Source organism: Scyliorhinus torazame, chromosome 8 (assembly GCF_047496885.1).
Source record: "Scyliorhinus torazame isolate Kashiwa2021f chromosome 8, sScyTor2.1, whole genome shotgun sequence".
Lineage (NCBI taxonomy): Eukaryota > Metazoa > Chordata > Chondrichthyes > Carcharhiniformes > Scyliorhinidae > Scyliorhinus > Scyliorhinus torazame.
In genome coordinates, this window is record NC_092714.1 from 46,263,161 (window position 1) to 46,285,532 (window position 22,372).

Below are 22,372 nucleotides of genomic sequence, written 5' to 3' on the forward strand. Positions count from 1 at the left end.
TGTTTCGGTGCAACATCGTGGGCCGAAGGGCCTGTACTGCGCTGTATTGTTCTATGTTCTATGGCGAACATATCATTCCCAAGGGGTGGTGCCCAGAACCGTCAGTACTTGGTATGGTCTAACCAGTGCTTCATATAGCTGAAGCATGACTTCTTCCCAACATATAGGTTCTCTAGATAGACTATTGCATTCAATTAGCCTTTTAAATTCTGTAACCGTTCATGACGAGAAAGTTGAAACCACCGTTTGTACCAAAAACTACTGGAATTGAGCCAACTAAAATTGATTTTCTATTCAAGAAAGAAAAATGTACTCTGGTACAATGAGATGAAGCCAAACAACTATTTTAATGAAAGGGAGCAGTAACACCAGTGTACACACGTTGTGCATCTTTTTGCAAAAAGAAAACGAGCTGGTGTCATTCGATTTTCTTTTATTCACTATACACCAAGCTATACACAATTGAACCTATTCCCCCACACCAATATGGAGAAAAATTAAAATGATTCCAAACATACACTCATTATAGAATTAACACTTCTATAAATATAACTTCACCATTTACTCAAATCATGCTAGAAATTTGAACATATTAATGCTGAACTGTTGCACACAGGTCCGAAGCCAGCTGTCGCTACAAGCAAGTGCCAGTGCATACTCAATCGAAATGGAGTGAGACAACTTTTTAAAACTCTGCATACAATATCCTTCTCTAATACCTCCTTCATTTCATTAGTCAACATTGAAAATGAAAACAATCTCGTATATTAGTCTGCAATTTTTCTTGAAAACATGATGTGGAAATGCCAGCGTTGGACTGGGGTGAGCACAGTAAGAAGTCTTACAACACCAGGTTAAAGTCCAACAGGTTTGTTTCAAACACTAGCTTTCAGAGCACGGCTCCTTTCACCTGAGGAAGGAGCAGTGCTCCGAAAGCTAGTGTTTGAAACAAACCTGTTGGACTTTAACCTGGTGTTGTAAGACCTCTTTCTTGAAAACATACAAGTTAAAGGTTGAATTTAATTGGAGCTCCCCCAAATCATGCTAAATTACATAATACATTTAACCAAAAGAGATTTGAAACATAAAAATGGTTCAAAGAGAAGACATAGTATTCCATTTGTAACCAGTGCAAATACTATTCTTTGAAATACAGGTAATAACTACAGCAAACAATTCAAAAAATAGGCAAAGATAGCAGCATCTTCATGTCATGAGCATAAATTATTTCATGAAGCTCAAAGAATGTGCATGCTAAATTAGGAAAATAATATTTGCAAGCTCAAGAAAATGTTCATCATGTGTCCACAAGCATGGAACTTTGAGTTTTGAAAAATATATTTTGCACCTACATTTTTAAGATTTATGTATCAATCATTGCTTTGAAAAACACAATGGGAACTCCAAATAGTAGAACAGGATAAAGGAAAATAATGGTGCACATTTCATCCACATATACAGTAGAAACTTTCATTAAAGGCAGTATGCAGACTTTCATGATTGCCCACTGGAATTTGAGTCTGACAGATTAGGTCAACTTGAAGTTTGTTCTCCAGCCTGTACTGAGTTCAGCTGAAGCAGTGTTGAGTACAACAACTGGATTTGGTGTCCTTGAAAGTTACATTTGAAAAATGCAGTTTCAATTTTCGTAAACTTATGACTGAACAATGATGTTGTTATGACAAAATGTAATTTAATGTTCAAATGCTTTCAAGGTGATTGACTGGTAAAGTTTCAATAGTCAGAGATAGAACATTTCAAAAATATGAAACCATTAATTTAAATCAGTTTAACAGTAGTTAAGACAATGCAATTGAGATTTAAGTTTGGTTCTAAACAAAGTAGCTGAAAAATAAGCACATCGTAACAATCCCAAAATGCACACGTGCTCTAAGGCACTAATTTCTCAAATACAGGCAGCTTCGAGTACTTATTACAAAATTGACGTACAAGAAATTCTCTGATTACGTACAAATGCAGTAGAAAATTGAAAATATTTGAATGTCCGTACTACCAAATATACAATAGATCATACAAAAAGGGAGGGGAAATGATAAGAGCAAAAATAAAAACAAACTATAAAAGCACACACAATCCAACTTTGAAGCAACTAGGGATGTTTGTTTATGTTAAAGATGCTGTTGCAAGTCATTATTGATGTAGAAAACTGTTCACAAACTAGAAGCGTTATCCAGTCATCCTTGATCTCAAAAAATGCCTCAATCTTTAATTATTTCCATAAATACTAGACACCACAATTACATTGCCTCTGGAATAATCTATTAACTTGATCCCCATTAACTTTTACTAAAATTGATAATGGAAAACTGATGTAAATTCTCTGGGAACCTTTTTCACATTCACTTCAAACAAGAGTCTATAAAGTCAAAACTTCATAACCAGAATAGAAAGTCTTAAACTCAAAACTGTGCACAAAGATGTACACTGTTGTTTGAGGTCAGAACATTATTGGCATACAGCTGGAACAGCTAAGCATCTGTCCTGCTCATCAACCTAACTCCATTAAAAAGCAAGCATTATTATTGGTATTTTCCTTGAGATGTAAATTGTATCTACTGATCACTGGATTTTTGGTAAATATATTCTTATGGGAGAGGGAAAGTGCTGCTGCGAAGGTGTTGCAATAGTCAAAAAAGTAGTTTACCAAAATTACAGGGTTTAGAAGTAATTAGCATTAAAAAGTGCTTCCCAAAATAGTAATATAATGTTGAACACACCTGTATTAAATTTTCCTCCAATGAGATTATACAGTAATGCACTGGACATAATTTTGTCAGCTTCTACTGTGCATTAAAGATGTACATATACTGATACAAAAGGCATATCTGTAACCTGCACACAAAACATCCAATAGGTCATAACAATGCATTACAAAAGTTATTTAGTAGATTTCACAATTTTCTAGAGACCAGTAAGTTGACAATAGTCCAAGTGTGGTGGACTGCAGCTAAAGATCAGGAATGTATCTGCTTGAATTCTCCAAAATGAAGGCACTATTATTAGTATTTTACTTGGGATGTAAATTATTTTTCATGATCGTTGGATATTTGTTTTGGAAATGAAACAAGACAATCTTTAGTTGTTACCAGGCTCAACAGTTACATCTTATGCATTTTTGCAAAAACCACAAGTTTCAAAAAATATTTGTGCTATCCACGTAATTAAGGCAATGAGGTTACAACTTCAAAAATCACACTTTGGCCAGTACTGAGGGAATAATGTTTAACACAATTATAAGCATTAAAAAATTTGCAGTGTTTTCAATTTCTTCATTTGAGATTTCACTAATTAAGCCAACACACCCCAGATGCATTTGCAAAAGTACAAGTTGTAGCAGCATTTCTGAAAGACTTACAATCCATGTTAGATTCATTTGAATCCTTGTGTGCTTCTTATTTAAATGACTGCGCAATATCTGAATAGTCATATAGTGATTAAGGTATGGACATGTATTGGTCATATCCTTACTTAAAAATATTACATCAGATTTAGGATAATGATCACCCTTTTAAAATAATTGAGAAATTAGAAATTAACATTGGGGTTATAATAAATTATGTATACCAATATTTGTAAATTTTCCAATTGTGAATATGAAGCTATGCTTTAAGAAAGAATTAGAATTAATGGCAGCATGCATTACAATGGCACGCATTAAGACACTTAAGAGAAACTTGTGATCTTGTGTAAACAGGTACAAAAAAACCGATGTTAGCAGATGCTCCACTTTTATCACAATGCTCCATCTTCAGGGTAACATTGTTTTCATGCCAAACATGTTGTAAAGCACTTTATCACTGCATCTCTGTAAAATGAAGAAATTCAAATGTCACTTCATGCATTTAATCATTTAGAAAAACAATATTTGGCATTTTTGAACACAGATCGTTAAAATGCTTCCCAAACTATTTAAACCATGATTTATGCTCTGTAATGATTTAAAACTTTTCAAGCTAGGTGAGAACCTATCACGAGATTTTTTAAATTTTATCTAAAGTAGTTTGGTCAATACTTGAGAATATTATACATTTCCATAGGAAATACAATCATATTTACCAAATCTGTTTTCTACAACCAACAAGGTCTCCTTTGGCAACAGGTACAGCCTGAAGTGTTATGGTGGGGTCATGAGATAGTTAAGTTTAATGAACAGCAGAGAAGTTACATGCACAACTAGCCTGCAAGTGCAACAGTAGGTGATAACCAGAGTCTGTCCTGTGATTGAGGGAGAATGGGTAGATGCCTGACAAGAAGCTAGCAGCAACGAACGATACCAGTTCTTTGAGGACATTGATGTAAATGTAGATATTAAACATTGTATTAATATATCCATTTGACTAATAACACATGGGATATACAGAACTTTCATATAAATTGTACTGTTGTTGTTACACAGGAAAAGGTGACAACCAAATTGGTCACAGCAAGATACCATGAACAGCAATAAAGGGAGGGCTATCAAGTCTCATCTGAAACATGGCATCTTTAACAATGTAGCACTCCTTCAGTATTGCACTGAAGTTTCAATTTAAAATATGCACTCTAGCACTGGCTTGGGGTGGAATCCACAACTTTCTGATTCAGAGACAACAGTTGTATCAACTGGGCAAAGCTGACAAAGACTATTTCGTATTCATATCTTATTAGACAGGTTGCATACATGAGTTAATTGCTCACACTCATTTCCACCAAAACAAAAAGTGTAAAAGCACTGTACCCTGAATTAGGGTAGTTCAGCTTCCCTATTCAAAGCTGCAGCATATTTTCTCTTAAATACAATGCAGTCTAAATTCGGGAATGGGTTTTACAATATTACAGCACTTTTAAATGGAACAGCAGTTTATCAGATGGACCTTTTCAGCATATTTTCAAACTTCATAAAGATTTACGACAAAAGCAAAATAGTGCAGATGCTGAAAATCTGAAATAAAAACAGAAAATGCCAGAAATGTGCAGGTCAGGCAACCTCTGAAAAGGGATACAGAATTAACATTTAGCTCATTGATCTTTCTTAAGAACCAATTCAGAAAGATTTACTGTCTGACCTGTTAATTATATGTAAGTTTTTCTTTAAAGTAACTGAGCAGTGTCTGAAAAACCATATCGTGATCAAAGAATTTTCAGAATTGGCTCTGGTGAATGGTCATTAAAGAGCAACATTAACTTAAATTGATGACAATTGGCTATCTCCTTTTTGCTTTGGAGGTAAAATACCGAGAACCCAGGCATCATCTGAATTGGGAAGGAAGCAGACTATTCGGTTTTTTTAAATTCAGCTCTTACATGGCTTGTTTATCATCTTTCAATTTTCAGTTCTGTTGAAGGGTGCACCCAAAACATTACCATGAGTTTTCTCTTTAAGACTGACGGACTTCACCATTTCTTGTATTTTCTATTTCTTTTCAGGTGCACAGTTATTACAGTTTATTTGCATTGTAAAACTCACCGTGCAAATGGAATGTATGAAATACTATACCTGTTATTAAAAAAAAGAAAACAAGGGTCACTAGAGTATTGATAGTGCACTGAACTATTTATTCTTTGTGGCTTCTTCAAAACAATCTTACTTCAGCCAACAGTAAAAATCAGGCCCAGGCATGGATTTCCCCATGTCCACTGTCACACCCTGGGCGGGATTATCCGTCGGCGGGATTCTCTGTTTTGCAGGCGCGGGGGGGGGGGTTCTGGCGGCGTGGGGCTGCCCCACAATGGGAAACCGCATTGACCGGCTGGTGTAACGGAGAATCCCGCTGGCGGGTTGAGGCAACAAGGTGGCGTGGCGGGGCGGAGAATCCAGCCCCTTATGTAATGACAAGCAACTAGATTATACTCCTTTTTAACATCAAGATTGCAACTAGCTTTTCTTTGCATCCCCCTCCACTCAAACTTTAACATTTTTCTACCTTTGCCACTCAGAAGGAAAAAATACTTAATTCTAACTGAAAAGGTCAAGAGCGGAGCGTGTGATTAGAGAATTACTAATAACTTGTAAATAAATAAAACATAAAAGCACATTGAACATGTTTGGGTCCAAACTTCGAAAAATAATTAATGATCCTGGTCAAAAATTCCGCTTATAAAATTATACAATTAAATGGGTGGGATTGAGCTGTTTGGGGATTTATTCGTTGAGGGCAGTTTTCCAGGCTTGGTGGAGGAGTTTGAGTTGCCCACCGGGAATTGGTTCTGGTATTTACAGGTGAGGGATTTTGTCCAGAAGCAGGTACCATCCTTTCTTCACCTGCCGCCCCAGGGGCTGCAGGACAAGGTGGTGTCAAGAACAGGGGGAGGGGAGGGGAAGGTGTCAGAAATTTGCAAGGAGTTGATGGATTGGGAGTGAGCCCCGATATGGGTAATGAAGCGCAAATGGGAGGAAGAGTTGGGTCGGGAGTTAGAGGCTGGGCTGTGGGAGGAGGCTGAGGAGGGTGAATGCATCCTCATTGTGCACTAGGCTTAGCCTTATCCAGTTTAAGGTGGTCCACAGGGTTCACATGACGGTGGCCAGGATGAACAAGCTTTTTGAAAGAGTGGAAGACAGGTGTGGGAAGTGTGCGGATGGGCCCGCAAATCATGTCCATATGTTTTGGGCGTGTCCGAAGCTGGGGGGGATTCTGGCAGGAGTTTGCCGATGTTATGTCGGTGGTCCTGAAGGTGAAGGTGGTCCCGAGTCCAGAAGTGGCGATCTTTGGAATGTCAGAAGACCCAGAAGTCCAAGGGGCGAGAGAGGACGATGTTTTGGCCTTTGCCTCCCTGGTGACGTGGAGACGGATATTATTAGAATGGAGGGACTCGGACCCCCCGAAGCTAGGTGTGTGGGTGAGTGACCTGGCAGAGTTTCTCAGGCTGGAAAAGATACAAATTCGCCTTGAGAGGTTCTGTGGTGGGGTTTGCCCAGAGATGGCAGCCGTTCATAGACTTTTTGAGGACAGTTAAGATGTCAGCAGTGGGGCGGGGGGTTAAAATGGGGAGGGAGAGGAGCTGGGGAATGTGGGGGCGGGGTGGTGGGGGGCATGATATTTAGTTGATTTGTTATTTGCAGCCCTGTTGGCTTGTTTTGTGGTTGTGTTTGATATGTAAACATATAAATGCCTCAATAAAATATTTTTCAAAAAAGAAATTACAATTGAGTGCCTGGAACTGGCGACTCTCACTTTACAAAGCTCTTCAATAAAAAGAGCAACTAGCAAATGCAGCCACAGATTGACATTATGATTAATATTAGATACATTAACAATAAGAACGTTACGTTAGTGACCAAACGGAGTTGACTCATGGTTCAAGCTGACGTTTTCACCAGAGAAAGCGAAGAACATCTTGTCATTTTAGCGACATGAACAGACATTGCGTAATCTTTTGAGGTTACTTTAATACATTTTGTACAGCTACTGACAATAGGAAAGAGCAAACAGTATATTTTGTTTCCTATATCGGAATGTGCACATGACAAAATGCAATATACAAGTTTTAAGATTAAAACTGGCAAACTTTCATTATTTAATGATACTCTACAAAAAATATTTTGTAAAAAATTAACCTTCTGACAGAATCCTGGGAGCTTTCACACAGCCAGCTGAGGTATGTCCAAAAGGTTGTTGACCTAGTTCACTAACAGCGCACCCAATGAAAGGTTCCCATATTTGCACTGCCTCCCCCAAACTGTTTGCTGATATTGTTTAATTTATAAGATTTACATACTCATTACCCCTCTTGTCCAAACTAATGATAATGAGACTGGGAGACGATACCATCTTCTCTTTGAATCCAGCCCTTTGGTCAGGTTCTTAAGTTAAATAGAACATCAGGCAGTGTCAAACACATTTTTAGTGAGTGAAAGGTTAGAGCACAGGATTAGCTGCCCTGCTGCCTTCAGATTTTTTTTGGTAATGTAATGCATGCCATTTTGATCTAGTTTTCCTCACATTTTGCAATGAAGTTGAAAAATCATGCAGCCAATTCAATTACAGTATATGACCATGCAAAGCACCAAACAAGTATATTAGTTATGCCATGCATGTAAATGGACAAAAAAAGTCTCACACCTAATATAAATTATTTAATTTCAGCAGATATATGTTTGCTTACCAGGCCATAGCAAAGAATTGCAGCACACAAAATATCAAAGCAAGTGCTGCTTTCTTCCACTGTAATAGAAAGTGAATACAGATGAGGTCATTTCATGAACTGAATCACCTGCCTCAAACAATGTTTTTCTATTTAAGAGATAAACAAAACATACCCAAAATGCAGAGCATAGTGTGCACACAAGGCAAACCTGCAAGAAAAGATTTCACACTTTGAGATAATGGCTCTGAATACATCAACTACATTCAACATTTCTGTACATAGTTATTTTTTTAAATATGTTTTATTGAAATTTTTTTCCCCAAACAACAATTTTTCCCCTCTTACAAAACAAACGCAACAATAATACAGAAATTTTTAACAATACACAAGTAACAAAACCTCTTTATCTTTGACCTAAACTAAACTAACCCCCCCCCCCCCCCCCCCCCCTCCCCCTGGGTTGCTGCTGCTGGTCATCTGTCTTCCCTCTAACGTTCCCCTAGGTAGTCGAGAAATGGCTGCCACCGCCTGGTGAACCCTTGGGCCGATCCTCTCAGGGCAAACTTTATTTGCTCCAGTTTAATGAACCCCGCCATATCATTTACCCAGGCCTCCAGTCCGGGGGGTTTCGCCTCCTTCCACATGAGTAGGATCCTGCGCCGGGCTACTAGGGACGCAAAGGCCACAACGTCGGCCTCTTTCGCCTCCTGCACTCCCGGCTCTTCCGCAACTCCAAATAGAGCTAACCCCCAGCCTGGTTTGACCCGGGCCTTCACCACCCGCGAAATCACTCCCGTCACTCCCTTCCAATACCCTTCCAGTGCCGGGCACGCCCAAAACATATGTGCGTGGTTTGCCAGGCTCCCGCCACACCTCCCACATTTGTCCTCCACTCCAAAGAACCTGCTCAATCTTGCTCCCGTTATGTGTGCTCTATGTAGCACCTTAAATTGAATCAGGCTAAGCCTGGCGCATGAGGAAGAGGAATTTACCCTGCTTAGGGCATCAGCCCACATACCCTCCTCTATCTCCTCCCCTAGTTCTTCTTCCCACTTTCCTTTTAGTTCGCCCACCGACTCCTCCCCCTCTTCCCTCAGCTCTCGGTAAATCTCTGACACCTTGCCCTCTCCGAGCCACACCCCTGAAAGCACCCTGTCCTGTATCCCCTGTGTCGGGAGCAACGGAAATTCCCTCACCTGTTGTCTAGTAAACGCCCTCACCTGCATATATCTCAAGAAATTTCCCCGGGGCAACTTATACTTTTCCTCCAATGCTCCCAAGCTCGCAAAAGTCCCATCTATAAATAAATCTCCCACCCTCCTATATCCCAATTGGTGCCAGCTCTGAAATCCTCCATCCATTCTTCCTGGGGCGAACCTATGGTTGTTCCTGATTGGGGACCCCACCAGGGCTCCCCGCACCCCTCTCTGTCGCCTCCACTGTCCCCAGATATTCAATGTTGCCGCCACCACCGGGTTCGTGGTAAACTTTTTAGGTGAGATCGGTAGCGGCGCCGTCACCAGCGCCTCTAAACTCGTCCCTCTACAGGGCTTTCTCTCCAGTCTTTTCCACGCCGCTCCCTCACCCTCCATCATCCATTTACGTATCATTGCCACATTGTCGGCCCAATATTAATCGCCCAAGTTCGGTAGTGCCAATCCTCTGTCCCTACTACGCTGAAGGAACCCCCTCCTTACTCTCGGAACTTTCCCTGCCCACACGAAGCTCGTGATGCTCCTGTCTATTTTATTAAAAAAGGTCTTAGTGATTAGTATAGGGAGACATTGAAATACAAATAAGAACCTCGGGAGGACCATCATCTTAACTGCTTGCACCCTGCCCGCCAGCGATAGAGGCTGCATGTCCCACCTCTTGAAGTCCTCCTCCATTTGTTCTACCAACCGTGTCAGATTAAGTCTGTGCAAGGTTCCCCAGCTCCTAGCGATCTGAATCCCCAGGTATCGGAAGTTTCTTTCCACTTTCCTTTGAGGCAAGCCTTCTATCTCTCTACTCTGGTCCCCTGGATGTATCACAAATAATTCACTCTTCCCCATGTTTAGCCTATACCCAGAGAAATCCCCGAACCCCCTCAAAATTCGCATAACCTCTATCATCCCCCCCCGCTGGGTCCGACACGTATAACAATAGGTCATCCGCGTATAACGAGACTCGGTGTTCTTCTCCCCCTCTAATCACCCCTCTCCATTTCCTGGAGTCTCTCAACGCCATGGCCAGAGGTTCAATTGCCAACGCGAACAACAATGGAGACAGCGGGCATCCCTGTCTTGTTCCCCTATATAGTCGGAAATACTCCGATCTATGTCGACCTGTAACTACGCTTGCCGTTGGAGCCCCATAAAGAAGTCTAACCCAGCTAATAAACCCGTTCCCAAACCTCCTTAACACTTCCCATAAATACTCCCACTCCACCCTATCAAATGCCTTCTCTGCGTCCATTGCCGCCACTATCTCTGCCTCCCCCTCCACTGGGGGCATCATTATCACCCCTAATAGTCGTCGCACGTTAACATTCAGTTGTCTCCCTTTTACGAACCCTGTCTGGTCTTCGTGCACCACCCCCGGGACACAGTCCTCTATCCTCGATGCCAGTACCTTTGCCAGCAATTTGGCGTCCACGTTCAATAGTGAAATAGGTCTATAGGACCCGCACTGCCATGGATCTTTGTCCCTCTTCAAAATTAGCGATATCGTCGCCTCTGACATCGTCGGGGGTAGAGTCCCCCCTTTCCTGGCCTCATTGAACATCCTCACCATCAACGGGGCCAACAAGTCGACATATTTTCTGTAATATTCCACCGGGAACCCGTCTGGTCCCGGGGCCTTCCCTGCTTGCATGCTTCCCAGTCCCTTAATAACCTCGTCCACCCCAATCGGTGCCCCCAGGCCTACCACCCCCCCGCTCCTCCACTTTCGGGAACCTCAATTGGTCCAGGAACTGCCGCATCCCCTCCTCTCCCTCTGGGGGTTGAGACCTATACAGTTCCTCATAAAAGGTCTTGAACACCTCATTTATCTTTCCTGCCCTTCGCACCGTGTCTCCCCTTTCGTCTCTAATTCCTCCTATCTCCCTCGCTGCTGCCCTCTTTCGCAATTGATGAGCCAACGGGCAACTAGCCTTTTCCCCATATTCATACCTCCTCCCCTGTGCCTTCCTCCACAGTACCTCCGCCTTTCTGGTGGTCAGAAGGTCAAATTCCGTCTGGAGTCGTCTCCTCTCCCTGTACAATTCCTCCTCCGGGGTCTCTGCAAATTCCCTATCCACCCTTAAAATCTCCCCCAGTAATCTTTCCCTTTCCTTGGCCTCTGTTTTCCTTTTGTGGGCCCCAATGGAGATCAGCTCTCCTCTGACCACCGCTTTTAGTGCTTCCCATACCACTCCCACAGGGACCTCGCCGTCGTCATTGACCTCCAGGTATCTCTCAATACACCCCCGCACTCTTGCACACACTCCCTCATCCGCCATCATCTAATCGCCAGAGTGTTCTCTGCTCCCTTTCCTCTCCTAATTCCAGGTCCACCCAATGTGGGGCATGATCCGAAACCGCTATGGCTGAGTATTCAGCTTCTTCCACCCTAGAGATCAACGACCTTCCCAAAACAAAAAAAATCTATCCGGGAGTACACTTTATGGACATGGGAGAAGAAGGAAAACTCCCTAGCCCTAGGTCTAAGAAATCGCCATGGATCCACTCCCCCCATTTGGTCCATAAACCCCTTAAGTACCTTGGCCGCTGCCGGCCTTCTTCCGGTCCTTGAGCTGGATCTATCTAGCCCCGGATCCAGCACTGTATTAAAGTCCCCTCCTAAAATCAAGTTTCCTACCTCCAGGTCCGGTATACGCCCCAGCATCCGTCTCATAAATCCCGCATCGTCCCAGTTTGGGGCATACACATTAACCAACACGACCTCCATTCCCTCCAGCCTGCCACTCACCATTACATATCTACCTCCGCTATCTGCTACGATGTTCTTTGCTTCAAATGCTACCCGTTTCCCCACCAAAATGGGCACCCCTCTATTCTTTGCGTCCAGTCCTGAGTGGAACACCTGTCCCACCCATCCTTTCCTTAACCTAACTTGGTCCGCCACCTTTAGGTGAGTCTCTTGGAGCATAACCACGTCTGCCCTTAGTCCTTTCAAATGCGCGAGCACTCGGGCCCTTTTTATCGGTCCGTTCAGGCCTCTCACGTTCCACGTGATCAGCCTCACTAGGGGGCTACCTGCCCCCCTCCCGTGTCGACTAGCCATTACCTTCTCTAGGCCAGTCCCATATCCCGCCTCCGCGCTCCCGCTCGCTCCCCCAGCGTCGCACACCATCCCCGCCCACCCACTCTTTAGCCATTTCCTTTTGGATTTCCGCAGCAGCAACCCAGTTGTCATCCCGTCCCGCCCCCCCCCCCCCACCCCCACCCCGCTAGATCTCTTCCTAGCATGATTGCTCCCCCATATTACTTCTGTAAGTCAGCTGACTTCAACTGACCCCGGCTACTCCTGCTCACTCCTCGACCCCCCCGTGTGGGGAACTCCCATCCGCCTTGCGCCTGTCTTCCCGCCTTATTCTTTCTGGCGCGGGAACATCCCTTTACCTGACCCGCCTCTTATGGCGCAGCTCCCTTTCCCCTCCCCCTCCCCATTCTCCAACTATGTCCCGTCTTTCCCCCCTCACCGGCACCCACATTCCCCCAATGTCTCCCCCCTTCCCAATTTACTTCTCAATTAACTTCAACCATAACATTAACAATAACATTTCCTGCAGCATCAGTCCCTCAGTTCCGATCCAATTTCTCTTCTTTGATGAAGGTCCATGCTTCCTCCGCCGTCTCGAAATAATGGTGTCTCTCCTGATACGTGACCCATAGTCTTGCCGGCTGCAGCATCCCAAACTTCACCTTCCTTTTATGCAACACCTCTTTGGCTCGGTTGAAGCTCGCCCTCCTTCTCGCCACCACCGCACTCCAATCCTGGTATACCCGTACCACTGCATTCTCCCATCTGCTACTCTGCACCTTTTTAGCCCATCTCAGGACCTCTTCTCTATCCTTAAGGCGGTAAAATCGCACGATTATCGCCCTGGGCGGTTCTGCCGCTTTTGGTCTTCTCGCCGGAATCCGATTTGCCCACTCCACCTCCAAGGGGCCCGTAGGGGCCTCAGCACCCATCAGTGAGCTCAGCATCGTACTTGCGTACGCTCCACAGTCCACTCCTTCCACACCCTCAGGGAGACCCAGTATCCGAAGGTTCTTCCTTCGCGCTCCATTTTCTAGGGCCTCGATCCTTTCAGTACACTTTTTATGAAGTGCCTCGTGCGCCTGTGTCTTAACTGCCAGGCCCAGGATCTCGTCCTCAATATCTGTCACCTTCTGCTCCACCACGCGGAGCTCTGTCTCCTGGGTCTTTAGTGTCTCCTTGAGCCCCTCAATTGCCTGTAGCAACGGGGTCAGCACCTCCCTCTTCAGCAGCTCCACGCACCGTCTCACAATTTCATCCTGCTCAGGCCCCCATGTCACCTGCGCTTTCTCCGCCGCCATCTTGTACTTCTCTCTTTCTGACCCTTTGGTCGACGATTCCTCGCGCTGCAGCCGCCGCCGCCGGTTTTTTCCTCCTTCGTTTGGGGGGGACTCCCTTCTCACACACCCCACACCGGGTTGCTTCGTCGAAAAATTCCCCGTTGGGGCTCTTAAAAGAGCCCGAAGGTCCGTCGGAGCTGGAGCCGCCGAAACGTGCGGCTAGCTAGGCATCACCGCAACCGGAAGTCCCTTCAGTGGCCTTGATGAGATCTTTTCACAGTTGTTCCCTCTGCTGCTAGAATTCACCTTTGATACAGGCCCTCAGGTCAGCTTGCAGCTTTAAGCTTGCCCTTCCCCCGCCTGCATGCTGGAAGAGGCCCTGTTTATCCTGCAGTTGCAGCCAAATGTTTTACTGTTTCTGCCGTGTCTGGCAACCCAGAGACATACCCTTCCTGGGGGACACTGTCGGGGGAATATTGCAGCCTTCTTCCCACACCGGGAAATGTCAAACAAATGCCGTGGGGGCCCTGTAAAAGAGCCCAAAAGTCCGTTCCAAGCAGGAGCTGCCGAATATGCGACCTAGCTCTGCATAGCCGCACCCGGAAGTCTCCATTTCTGTACATAGTTGATAACTGGGTCTTCATAGGAAAATTATTGTGCTGACAAACTTTTGTTAAATAACTGTTCAAATCGAAATTTGTAGTTTGCAGAATAAAAGACAGGTTGATTAACATTTTCTCCAAACGGCAGCACTTTCAGAACCTTTTAAACTTCCACTCTTGCCGGAAGTGCAATTCTAAATCTGTGGTCTTCATCTTCGGCTGCTAATCATTTATTTTACCAAAATTTGGGTATGAAAATATAGATATGAATTTTTTCATTTAAAAAAATGTTTTGTTAGGGTGTTTGCAATTTTTATAATAATAACAGCGATATAAACATGGTACAATAAACATTTCCGCCACATCACAATCTTCACACACCCCAACCATAAAACAACAGTCCGTCCCCCCATTCCCCCTTTGGTGAACCCTAACATTGACCCTCTTAAGGCGAGCTTTATTTTCTCGAGACTGAGAAACCCAGCCATGTCACTAACCCAGGTCTCTCACTTGGGGGATTTGAGTCCCTCCACATTAATAGGATCCATCTCCGGGCTACCAGGGCGGCAAAGGCCAAGGCGTCGGCCTCTTTCACGCCCTGGACTCCCGGCTCTTCTGACACTCCAAAGATCGCCCCTTCTGGACTCGGCACAGTGGACATCGCCTTAGCAAAACCCTGCCAAAACCCTCTAAGCTTCGGGCATGCCCAAAACATGTGGAGATGATTTGCTGGGTTTCTCGCACACCTCACACACCTGTCTTCTACCCCAAAAAGCTTGCACATCCGGACCACCGTCATGTGTGTCCGGTGGACTATCTTAAACTGTATCAGGCTAAGCATAGCACATGATAAGGATGTATTAACCCTGCTTAGGGCATCTGCCCACAGACTCGCCTCTATCTCTCCACCTAGCGCGTCTTCCCACTTGCCCTTGAGCTCCTCCAAGGGAGTTTCCTCTGATTCCAAAAGTTGCTGGTAGATATCTGATACGTTCCCCTCTCCCACCCAGGTACCGGAGACCACTCTGTCTTGTATCCCCCATGGCGGCAGCAGCGGCAAGGCAGGAACCTGTCTTCTCAAAAAGTCTAGTACATGCAGATACCTAAACCCATTCCCTGCTGGCAGTTCAAATTTATCCTCAAAGGCTCTCAAGCTGGGGAATCTCCTGTTTATAAATAGATCCCCCATTCTCCTAATTCCTGCCCATTGCCATCTCCGGAACCCTCCATCCAGCATACCCGGTACAAACCGATGTGCAGTGCCCCCCATTGCCGAGCCACCTCTGAACCCAGATATCGAAAGCTCCTTCCTACCATTTTAAACGGCAGCTCTCCAAGACTCTTCTCCTGCCCTCTTGCCTGGATCGCGAACATTTCGCTTTTCCCCATGTTCAATTTATACCCCGAAAAATTACCAAATTCCCCTAGGATCTGCATAACTTCCCCCATCCCCTCCAACGGGTCTGAAATATACAAGAGCAGGTCATCTGCGTAAAGCGAGACATGGTGCTCCATCCCCACCTGAACCAGCCCTTTCCAGTGGTTCTATGGCCAGAGCAAACAGTAGCGGGGAGAAGGGACACCCTTGTCTCGTCCCTCGGTGTAGTTTAAAATACCCAGACCTCAACCGGTTCATATGCACACTCGCGTCTGGTGCCTGATAGAGCAACCGCACCCAGTCAACGAAGCCCTCACCAAACCTTCCCAGCACCGCCCACAGGTGATCCCACTCCACCCGATCAAATGCCTTCTCCGCATTCATCGCGACCACCACTTCCATCTCCTCTCCTTCTGAGGGCATCATAATAACATTTAAAAGCCTTCGAACATTGGCCATGAGTTGCCTGCCCTTTACAAATCCTGTCTGGTCTTCCCCTATCACCTCTGGGACACAAGCCTCTATCCTTGGGGCCAATATCTTAGCCAGCAGTTTGGTGTCCACATTCAGTAGGGAAATTGGCCTGTATGACCCGCATTGCTCCGGATCCTTCTCCTGTTTCAGGATCAATGAAATCGAGGTTTGGGCAGCACGGTAGCATTGTGGATAGCACAATTGCTTCACAGCTCCAGGGTCCCAGGTTCGATTCTGGCTTGGGTCACTGTCTGTGCGGAGTCTGCACGTCCTCCCCGTGTGTGCGTGGGTTTCCTCCGGGTGCTCCGGTTTCCTCCCAGTCCAAAGATGTGCAGGTTAGGTGGATTGGCCATGATAAATTTCCCTTAGTGTCCAAAATTGTCCTTAGTGTTGGGTGGGGTTACTGGGTTATGGGGATAGGGTGGAGGTGTTGACCTTGGGTAGGGTGCTCTTTCCAAGAGCCGGTGCAGACTCGATGGGCCGAATGGCCACCTTCTGCACTGTAAATTCTATGATAAATTCTATGAGGCCTGCAACATTGTTGGGGGGAGGACTCCCTTCTCACTTGCTCCATTAAATGTCCTCACCAGCAGTGGGCTCAATATCTCCGAAAACGTCTTATAGAATTCCACCGGGTAGCCATCCGGCCCTGGGGCCTTGCCCGACTGCATGCCCTCCAGCCCCTCCATTATTTCCTCAATTTCAATTGGGGCTCCCAGCCCTTCCATCAGATCCTCATCCACCCTCGGGAACCTCAACTGACCCAAAATCTGCCTCATCCCCTCCACCCCAGCCGGGGGTTCAGACTCATATAATTTGCTGTAAAGGTCCTTAAACACCTCATCCACCCCCACTGGGTCCAGGACCGTGATCCCACCTCTACTCTTTTTTTTTTTATAAACAATTTTTATTGAGGTATTTTTGGCATATAAAACAATGACATTGTATAGTACTGGACAAAAAGAAAAGCAAATAACGCATAGTACAAACCACGACTCCATTCTCGCAAGGACCTGCCTAAACCACCCCCTACTCTACTCTACCCTACCCCCCCCCCCCCACCTTGCTGACGATTAATTCTCCGCGAAGAAGTCAATGAATGGCTACCACCTCCGGGCAAACCCCCATAGTGAACCTCTCAAGGCGAACTTAACTTTCTCTAGACCGAGAAAGCTCGCCATGTCCGATAGCCATACCTCAGCCCTCGGGGGCCTTGAGTCCCTCCAGGCCAACAGTATTCGTCGCCAGGCTACCAGGAAAGCAAAGGCCAAGACGTTGGCCTCCTTCTCCTCCTGGACTCCCGGGTCCTCCGGCACCCCAAAGATTGCCACCTCAGGACTCATTACCATCCCAGTTTTCAAAACGCGGGACATGATGACGGCAAATCCCTGCCAATACCCCCAGAGTTTAGGGCACGACCAGAACATGTGCACGTCATTAGCCGGCCCACTGGCGCATCTGGTACACTTGTCCTCCAGACCGAAGAATTTACTCATCCGGGCCACTGTCATGTGGGCCCGGTGCACGACCTTAAACTGGATCAGGCTGAGCCCGGCGCATGTTGCGGTCGTGTTTACTCTGCTCAGAGCTTCTGCCCAAATACCGTCCTCCATCTCCCCCGCGAGCTCCTCCTCCCACTTAAGCTTCAGGTCCTCAGTCTGTGTATCCTCTGCTCCCATTAGTTCTTTGTAAATATCTGAGACTCTACCCTCACCTACCTCTCCCTTCGACACTACCCTGTCCTGCCTCCCCTTTGGCGGAAGGCGTGGGAAGGACGGCACCAGCCTGCGCACAAAATCCCGCACCTGTAAGTATCTAAAGTCATTCCCTCCTGCCAGCCCAAACTTCTCTTCCAACGCCCTCATGCTCGGGAAGCTCCCTTCCAAGAACAGATCACCCACCCTCGCAATCCCCGCCCTCCGCCACAATCTATATCCGCCGTCCATGTTCCCCGGGGCAAATCGGTGATTGCCGCAGATTGGGGTCCACACTGATGCTTTCACTTCCCCTATATGCCTCCTCCACTGGCCCCAGATCCGAAGAGCCGCTACCACTATCGGGCTGGTGGCATACCACGCGGCGGGAGCGGCAGAGGCGCCGTAACCAGGGCTGCTAAGCTAGTGCCCCTGCACGAAGCAGCCTCCATCCGCTCCCAAACCGACCCCGCACCCGCCATCCATTTCCTTATCATCGCTATGTTGGTGGCCCAGTAATAGTTGCTGAAGTTTGGCAACGCCAGCCCCCCTTCCCCTCTGTTCCTTTTGCGCATCACCTTCCTCATCCGCGGGGACTTTCCCACCCAGACAAATCCCAGGGTAATTTTATTCAGCCTCTTAAAGAAGGACCTCGGGATGAAAATGGGGAGACACTGAAATACGAACAAGAATCTCGGGAGAATCGTCATCTTAACCGTCTGCACCCTCCCCGTTAGTGACAGCGGGAGCGCATCTCAACTCCGAACCTCCTCCCACCAGTCGGGAAAGGTTGAGCTTATGCAACTTGCCCCAGTCCCGTGCCACCTGTATCCCCAAGTATCTGAAGCTTTCTCCTACCAGCCTGAACAGCAACCCCTTCAGTCTACTCTCCTGCCCCCTCGCCCTTAGCCATGTTCAATTTATATCCTGAAAACCGGCCAAATTCCCTCAGGGTTTCCATGATACCGTTCATTCCCGCCATTGAGTTCGATACATACAACAGCAGGTCATCCGCGTATAACGAGACTTTATGTTCCACTCCCCTCCGGACCAGCCCTTTCCAGTCCCTTGAAGCTCTCAGAGCAATTGCCAGGGGCTCTATGGCCAGCGCGAACAGCAGTGGGGAGAGAGGGCAACCCTGTCTTGTCCCGCGGTGCAGTCTGAAGTAATCTGATGTTGTCCTATTCGTCCTTACACTAGCCTCTGGGGCCTGATACAACAGCCTAACCCAGTCAATGAACCCCTCCCCGAACCCAAACCGTTCCAGCACCTCCCACAGATAGTCCCACTCGACCTGGTCAAAAGCTTTTTCCGCACCCACCTCTACTCTTTCCTCTCCCCGACCGGCTCCCTTTTTCTGAGCTGGTGCGCTAACATTCTGCTTGCCTTTCCCCCATACTCATAGATCGCCCTCCTTGCCTTCCTCAGCCGTTCCACTGCCTTCCCTGTAGTCAACAGCCCAAACTTCACCTGCAACCTCCAACCCTCCCTCAGTAGCCCCGTGTCCGGGGCCTCCGAGCATCTCCTGTCCACCTGGAGTATCTCCTCAACTAACCTATCCCACTCAGCCCGTTCCACCTTTTCTCTGTGGGCCCGTATCGAGATTAATTCCCCTCTGACCACTGCCTTCAAAGCTTCCCAATCCGTTGCTGCAGAGACCTCTCCGGTATCATTTGTTTCCAGGTATTCTGGATGGACTTGTTCACCCGCCCACAGATTGCTTAGTCCGCTAACAACCCCACATCCAGCCTCCATAGCGGGCGGTGTCCTCTTTCCAAACTAACCCGTAAATTCACCCAATGTGGGCATGATTCGACACAGCGATTGCCAAGTACTCAGTATCCACCACCCCCGGTATTAGAGCCCAACTCAGAACAAAAAGGTCGATCTGAGAGTATACCTTGTGGACATGCGGGGAAAAAAGAAAACTCCTTGGCCGTGTAAACCTCCATGAGTCTACACCCCCATCCGTTTCATAAGCCCCTTCAATTCCTTTACCGTGGCTGGCACCTTCCCTGTCCTGGATTTTGACCGGTCCAATTCCGGATCAATGACTGTTAAAATCTGCCCCCATGATCAAGTTATGTGACTCTAAGTCTGGGATCTTAACTAACACCCGCCTCATAAATTCCACATCGTCCCATTTGGAGCATATATGTTCACGAGTACCACCTGCAACCCCTCCAGCTTCCCACTCACCGGTATGCACACGATTCTCCCTGCCTCGAATGCCACCCGTTTATTAATCAAAATTGCAACCCCCCCGGTCTTTGAGTCCAGCCCCGAGTGGAAAACTTGGCCAACCCACCCCTTTCTCAATCTAGTCTGGTCTGTAACCTTTAGGTGTGTCTCTTGTAACATTGCCACGTCCGACTAGCCATCACCGTTTTTAGGCCAGCCTCCAGCTCGCGTCCCCGGCCTCCTCGGGCCCCCCTTCGGGCATCCTCCGTCTCCGACCTCCCATTTGTCCCCTAGTAACAGTTCCTCCCCTGCCAGCAAGGCAGCCCCCCCCCCATGCAAAATTTTGTGGCAAGGTAATAGATTGATACTGTTTCAGGTCATAAACCAACCCATATGAATAGTGAGAAGTTTGAAAATAGAGCAGAAAGTTTACATAAATATCAGTCATGCTCTTCTAGATATTTTTATAAACAGTTTTAAAGTACACAGGATAAAGTTGAGGGATTACATACCAGCAAGAAGATAACAACCTTCAATCAGGTTAATTATCTAAAGTATATTTCAGAGGGAAAGACGCATAATGAAAGGTCACCAGCAAGGATCTGACTGAAGTACTGTCACATTGTAATGGTGTTGGAGTCATATGGAAATATCCTGGCTTACTCAATGAAGCTCTGTGTTACTGCGTAGTCGACACAACCGTACCGGCCGGCCGTGTAGTCGACACGACCATACCGGCCAGCCGTGTAGTCGACACGACCATACCGGCCAGCCGTGTAGTCGACACGACTGTATCGTCCAGCCGTGTAGTCGACACGACTGTATCGTCCAGCCGCGTTGTCGACACGACCGTACCGGCCAGCCGAGTAGTCGACACGACCGTACCGGCCAACCGTGTAGTTGGCATGCATACATGTGCATGCACAAACGCAATTGTATGCAGATAGCCTGACCAGCCTGACCACATTATTATTACACCAAACTTTGAATTCTTTGTATATTTGAGTCTCTAGACCAGCATACACAAAATCTTTCAAAACACTTACACAAGGTGGGTTCCATTACAACCTTGCCTATTACATATTCGGCATGCATGGGTGATTTATTTAAGTGTTCGACCCCTTTAAATTTTTATGGCTAGAGCGTGCGGTAATTTAAAGGCGCTAACTTGTGCACGACCTACGCGGGGACATTTGGACTGCTGACTGGCCTGTGGGAACATTGTGTTCCAATTATTACTCTACTTACAAGTTTGCACTTCTACTGATCAAAGTAGTTCAGGCAACAATTTATTCAAATTTAATGTGCAAATTTAATATGTTTCATCCTTAATAAAAATTTGAATGCAATTGCACTCTGGACTCAGATAGTAACTGCACAGATTGATTATTCCTCTCGTGTTCAGAAAACAATTCTCCTCCCTTTCTCTGAAAATGAAGTGCCCTCAGAGATACTTAGCTTGAGTCAACATAAATTGTTTCATTGGCATTCAATTATTCGGAATAAACTGATTTTAGCTTCAATTTCTTCACATGCCATGTAGTATTACACGAATGAACAGCAGAGAAATAAAAATCAATCACTTCAGATTCAATTCAGTTGTTGAGTATTAAGTTAAAAAAAAAATGAGTGCTATTTAGATTGAAGTATGGTAGGTTACACAAACATAGCTGTATCCCCTTTGCCCTCTGAAATTTGTAATTGTAAAATAGTAATTTTCCAGAACACTCACTGATCCATTTCCTACCGAATTATAGTTCTAAAATAAAAAGGTATAATCTAATTAAAATGCGAACATAGTTTTTAAAGAGAAGCACTCAGTTGTTTGGCATATTCCAGTGTGAATTTCGCTGGTAATGCGTGTCCTTGTGTTTTGATAAATGCAACCGTAATAAATATTTTTAAAGCTTTTTCTTGGAGGATGTAAAACAAGTAAAAATAGTGCAATGTGAAAGAAAAATAGAATTTCTTTCAGAAAATAGATACAGATGAAAATGTATTGTTTGTGGGTCAGACCAGCAGTAGAATTGGTATGTGCTGAAGTAACTGGTACTGTCAAAGATTAAATGATTTCAAGCAATATCTCAAATGCATGTTCTGATGTACAACCCTAAACAATTAATGTAAGGGCCCTTCCTGTTTATTCCCTTATTTCCCCTTTCTTTTATTTTGCTGTTGCACATTTGATCCATGGATGATTTATTCACATGTGTCTGGAAGGCAGTGTGTATCTTTAAGTCAAGCAAAAGGAAGCAGTGGCCAGTGCCTTTTGATCAAGCAGAACCCTGTGCTGGTTTAGACTGATGATTGCAAGCTGTCCGGCATCAATGACGACTCGGTTTGTTTGGCTAGTGGCCAATGAATTGGTCCAAAAGACCATGCTCTGCCTGTATTAGGTGGCGATCGGATCTTATCCCACTGGATATTTTT

The 22,372-nt window shown here is 45.8% G+C and overlaps 1 protein-coding gene across 1 annotated transcript in view; it reads right to left on the bottom strand.

Moving 5' to 3' along the window:
- Positions 1-328: 328 nt before the first annotated feature.
- LOC140427807 (vesicle transport protein SFT2B-like) overlaps positions 329-22,372 on the bottom strand; it is a 63,311-nt gene continuing 41,267 nt past the window's right edge. Inside the window, exons 5-8 of the mRNA XM_072513481.1 lie at positions 8,258-8,293; positions 8,104-8,162; positions 5,468-5,497; positions 329-3,826 (exon numbers count right to left, since the gene is read on the bottom strand). Of these exons, the coding sequence (XP_072369582.1) occupies positions 3,787-3,826; positions 5,468-5,497; positions 8,104-8,162; positions 8,258-8,293 (165 nt within the window). The 3' untranslated portion in view covers positions 329-3,786. The remainder of the gene's footprint in view (positions 3,827-5,467; positions 5,498-8,103; positions 8,163-8,257; positions 8,294-22,372) is intronic.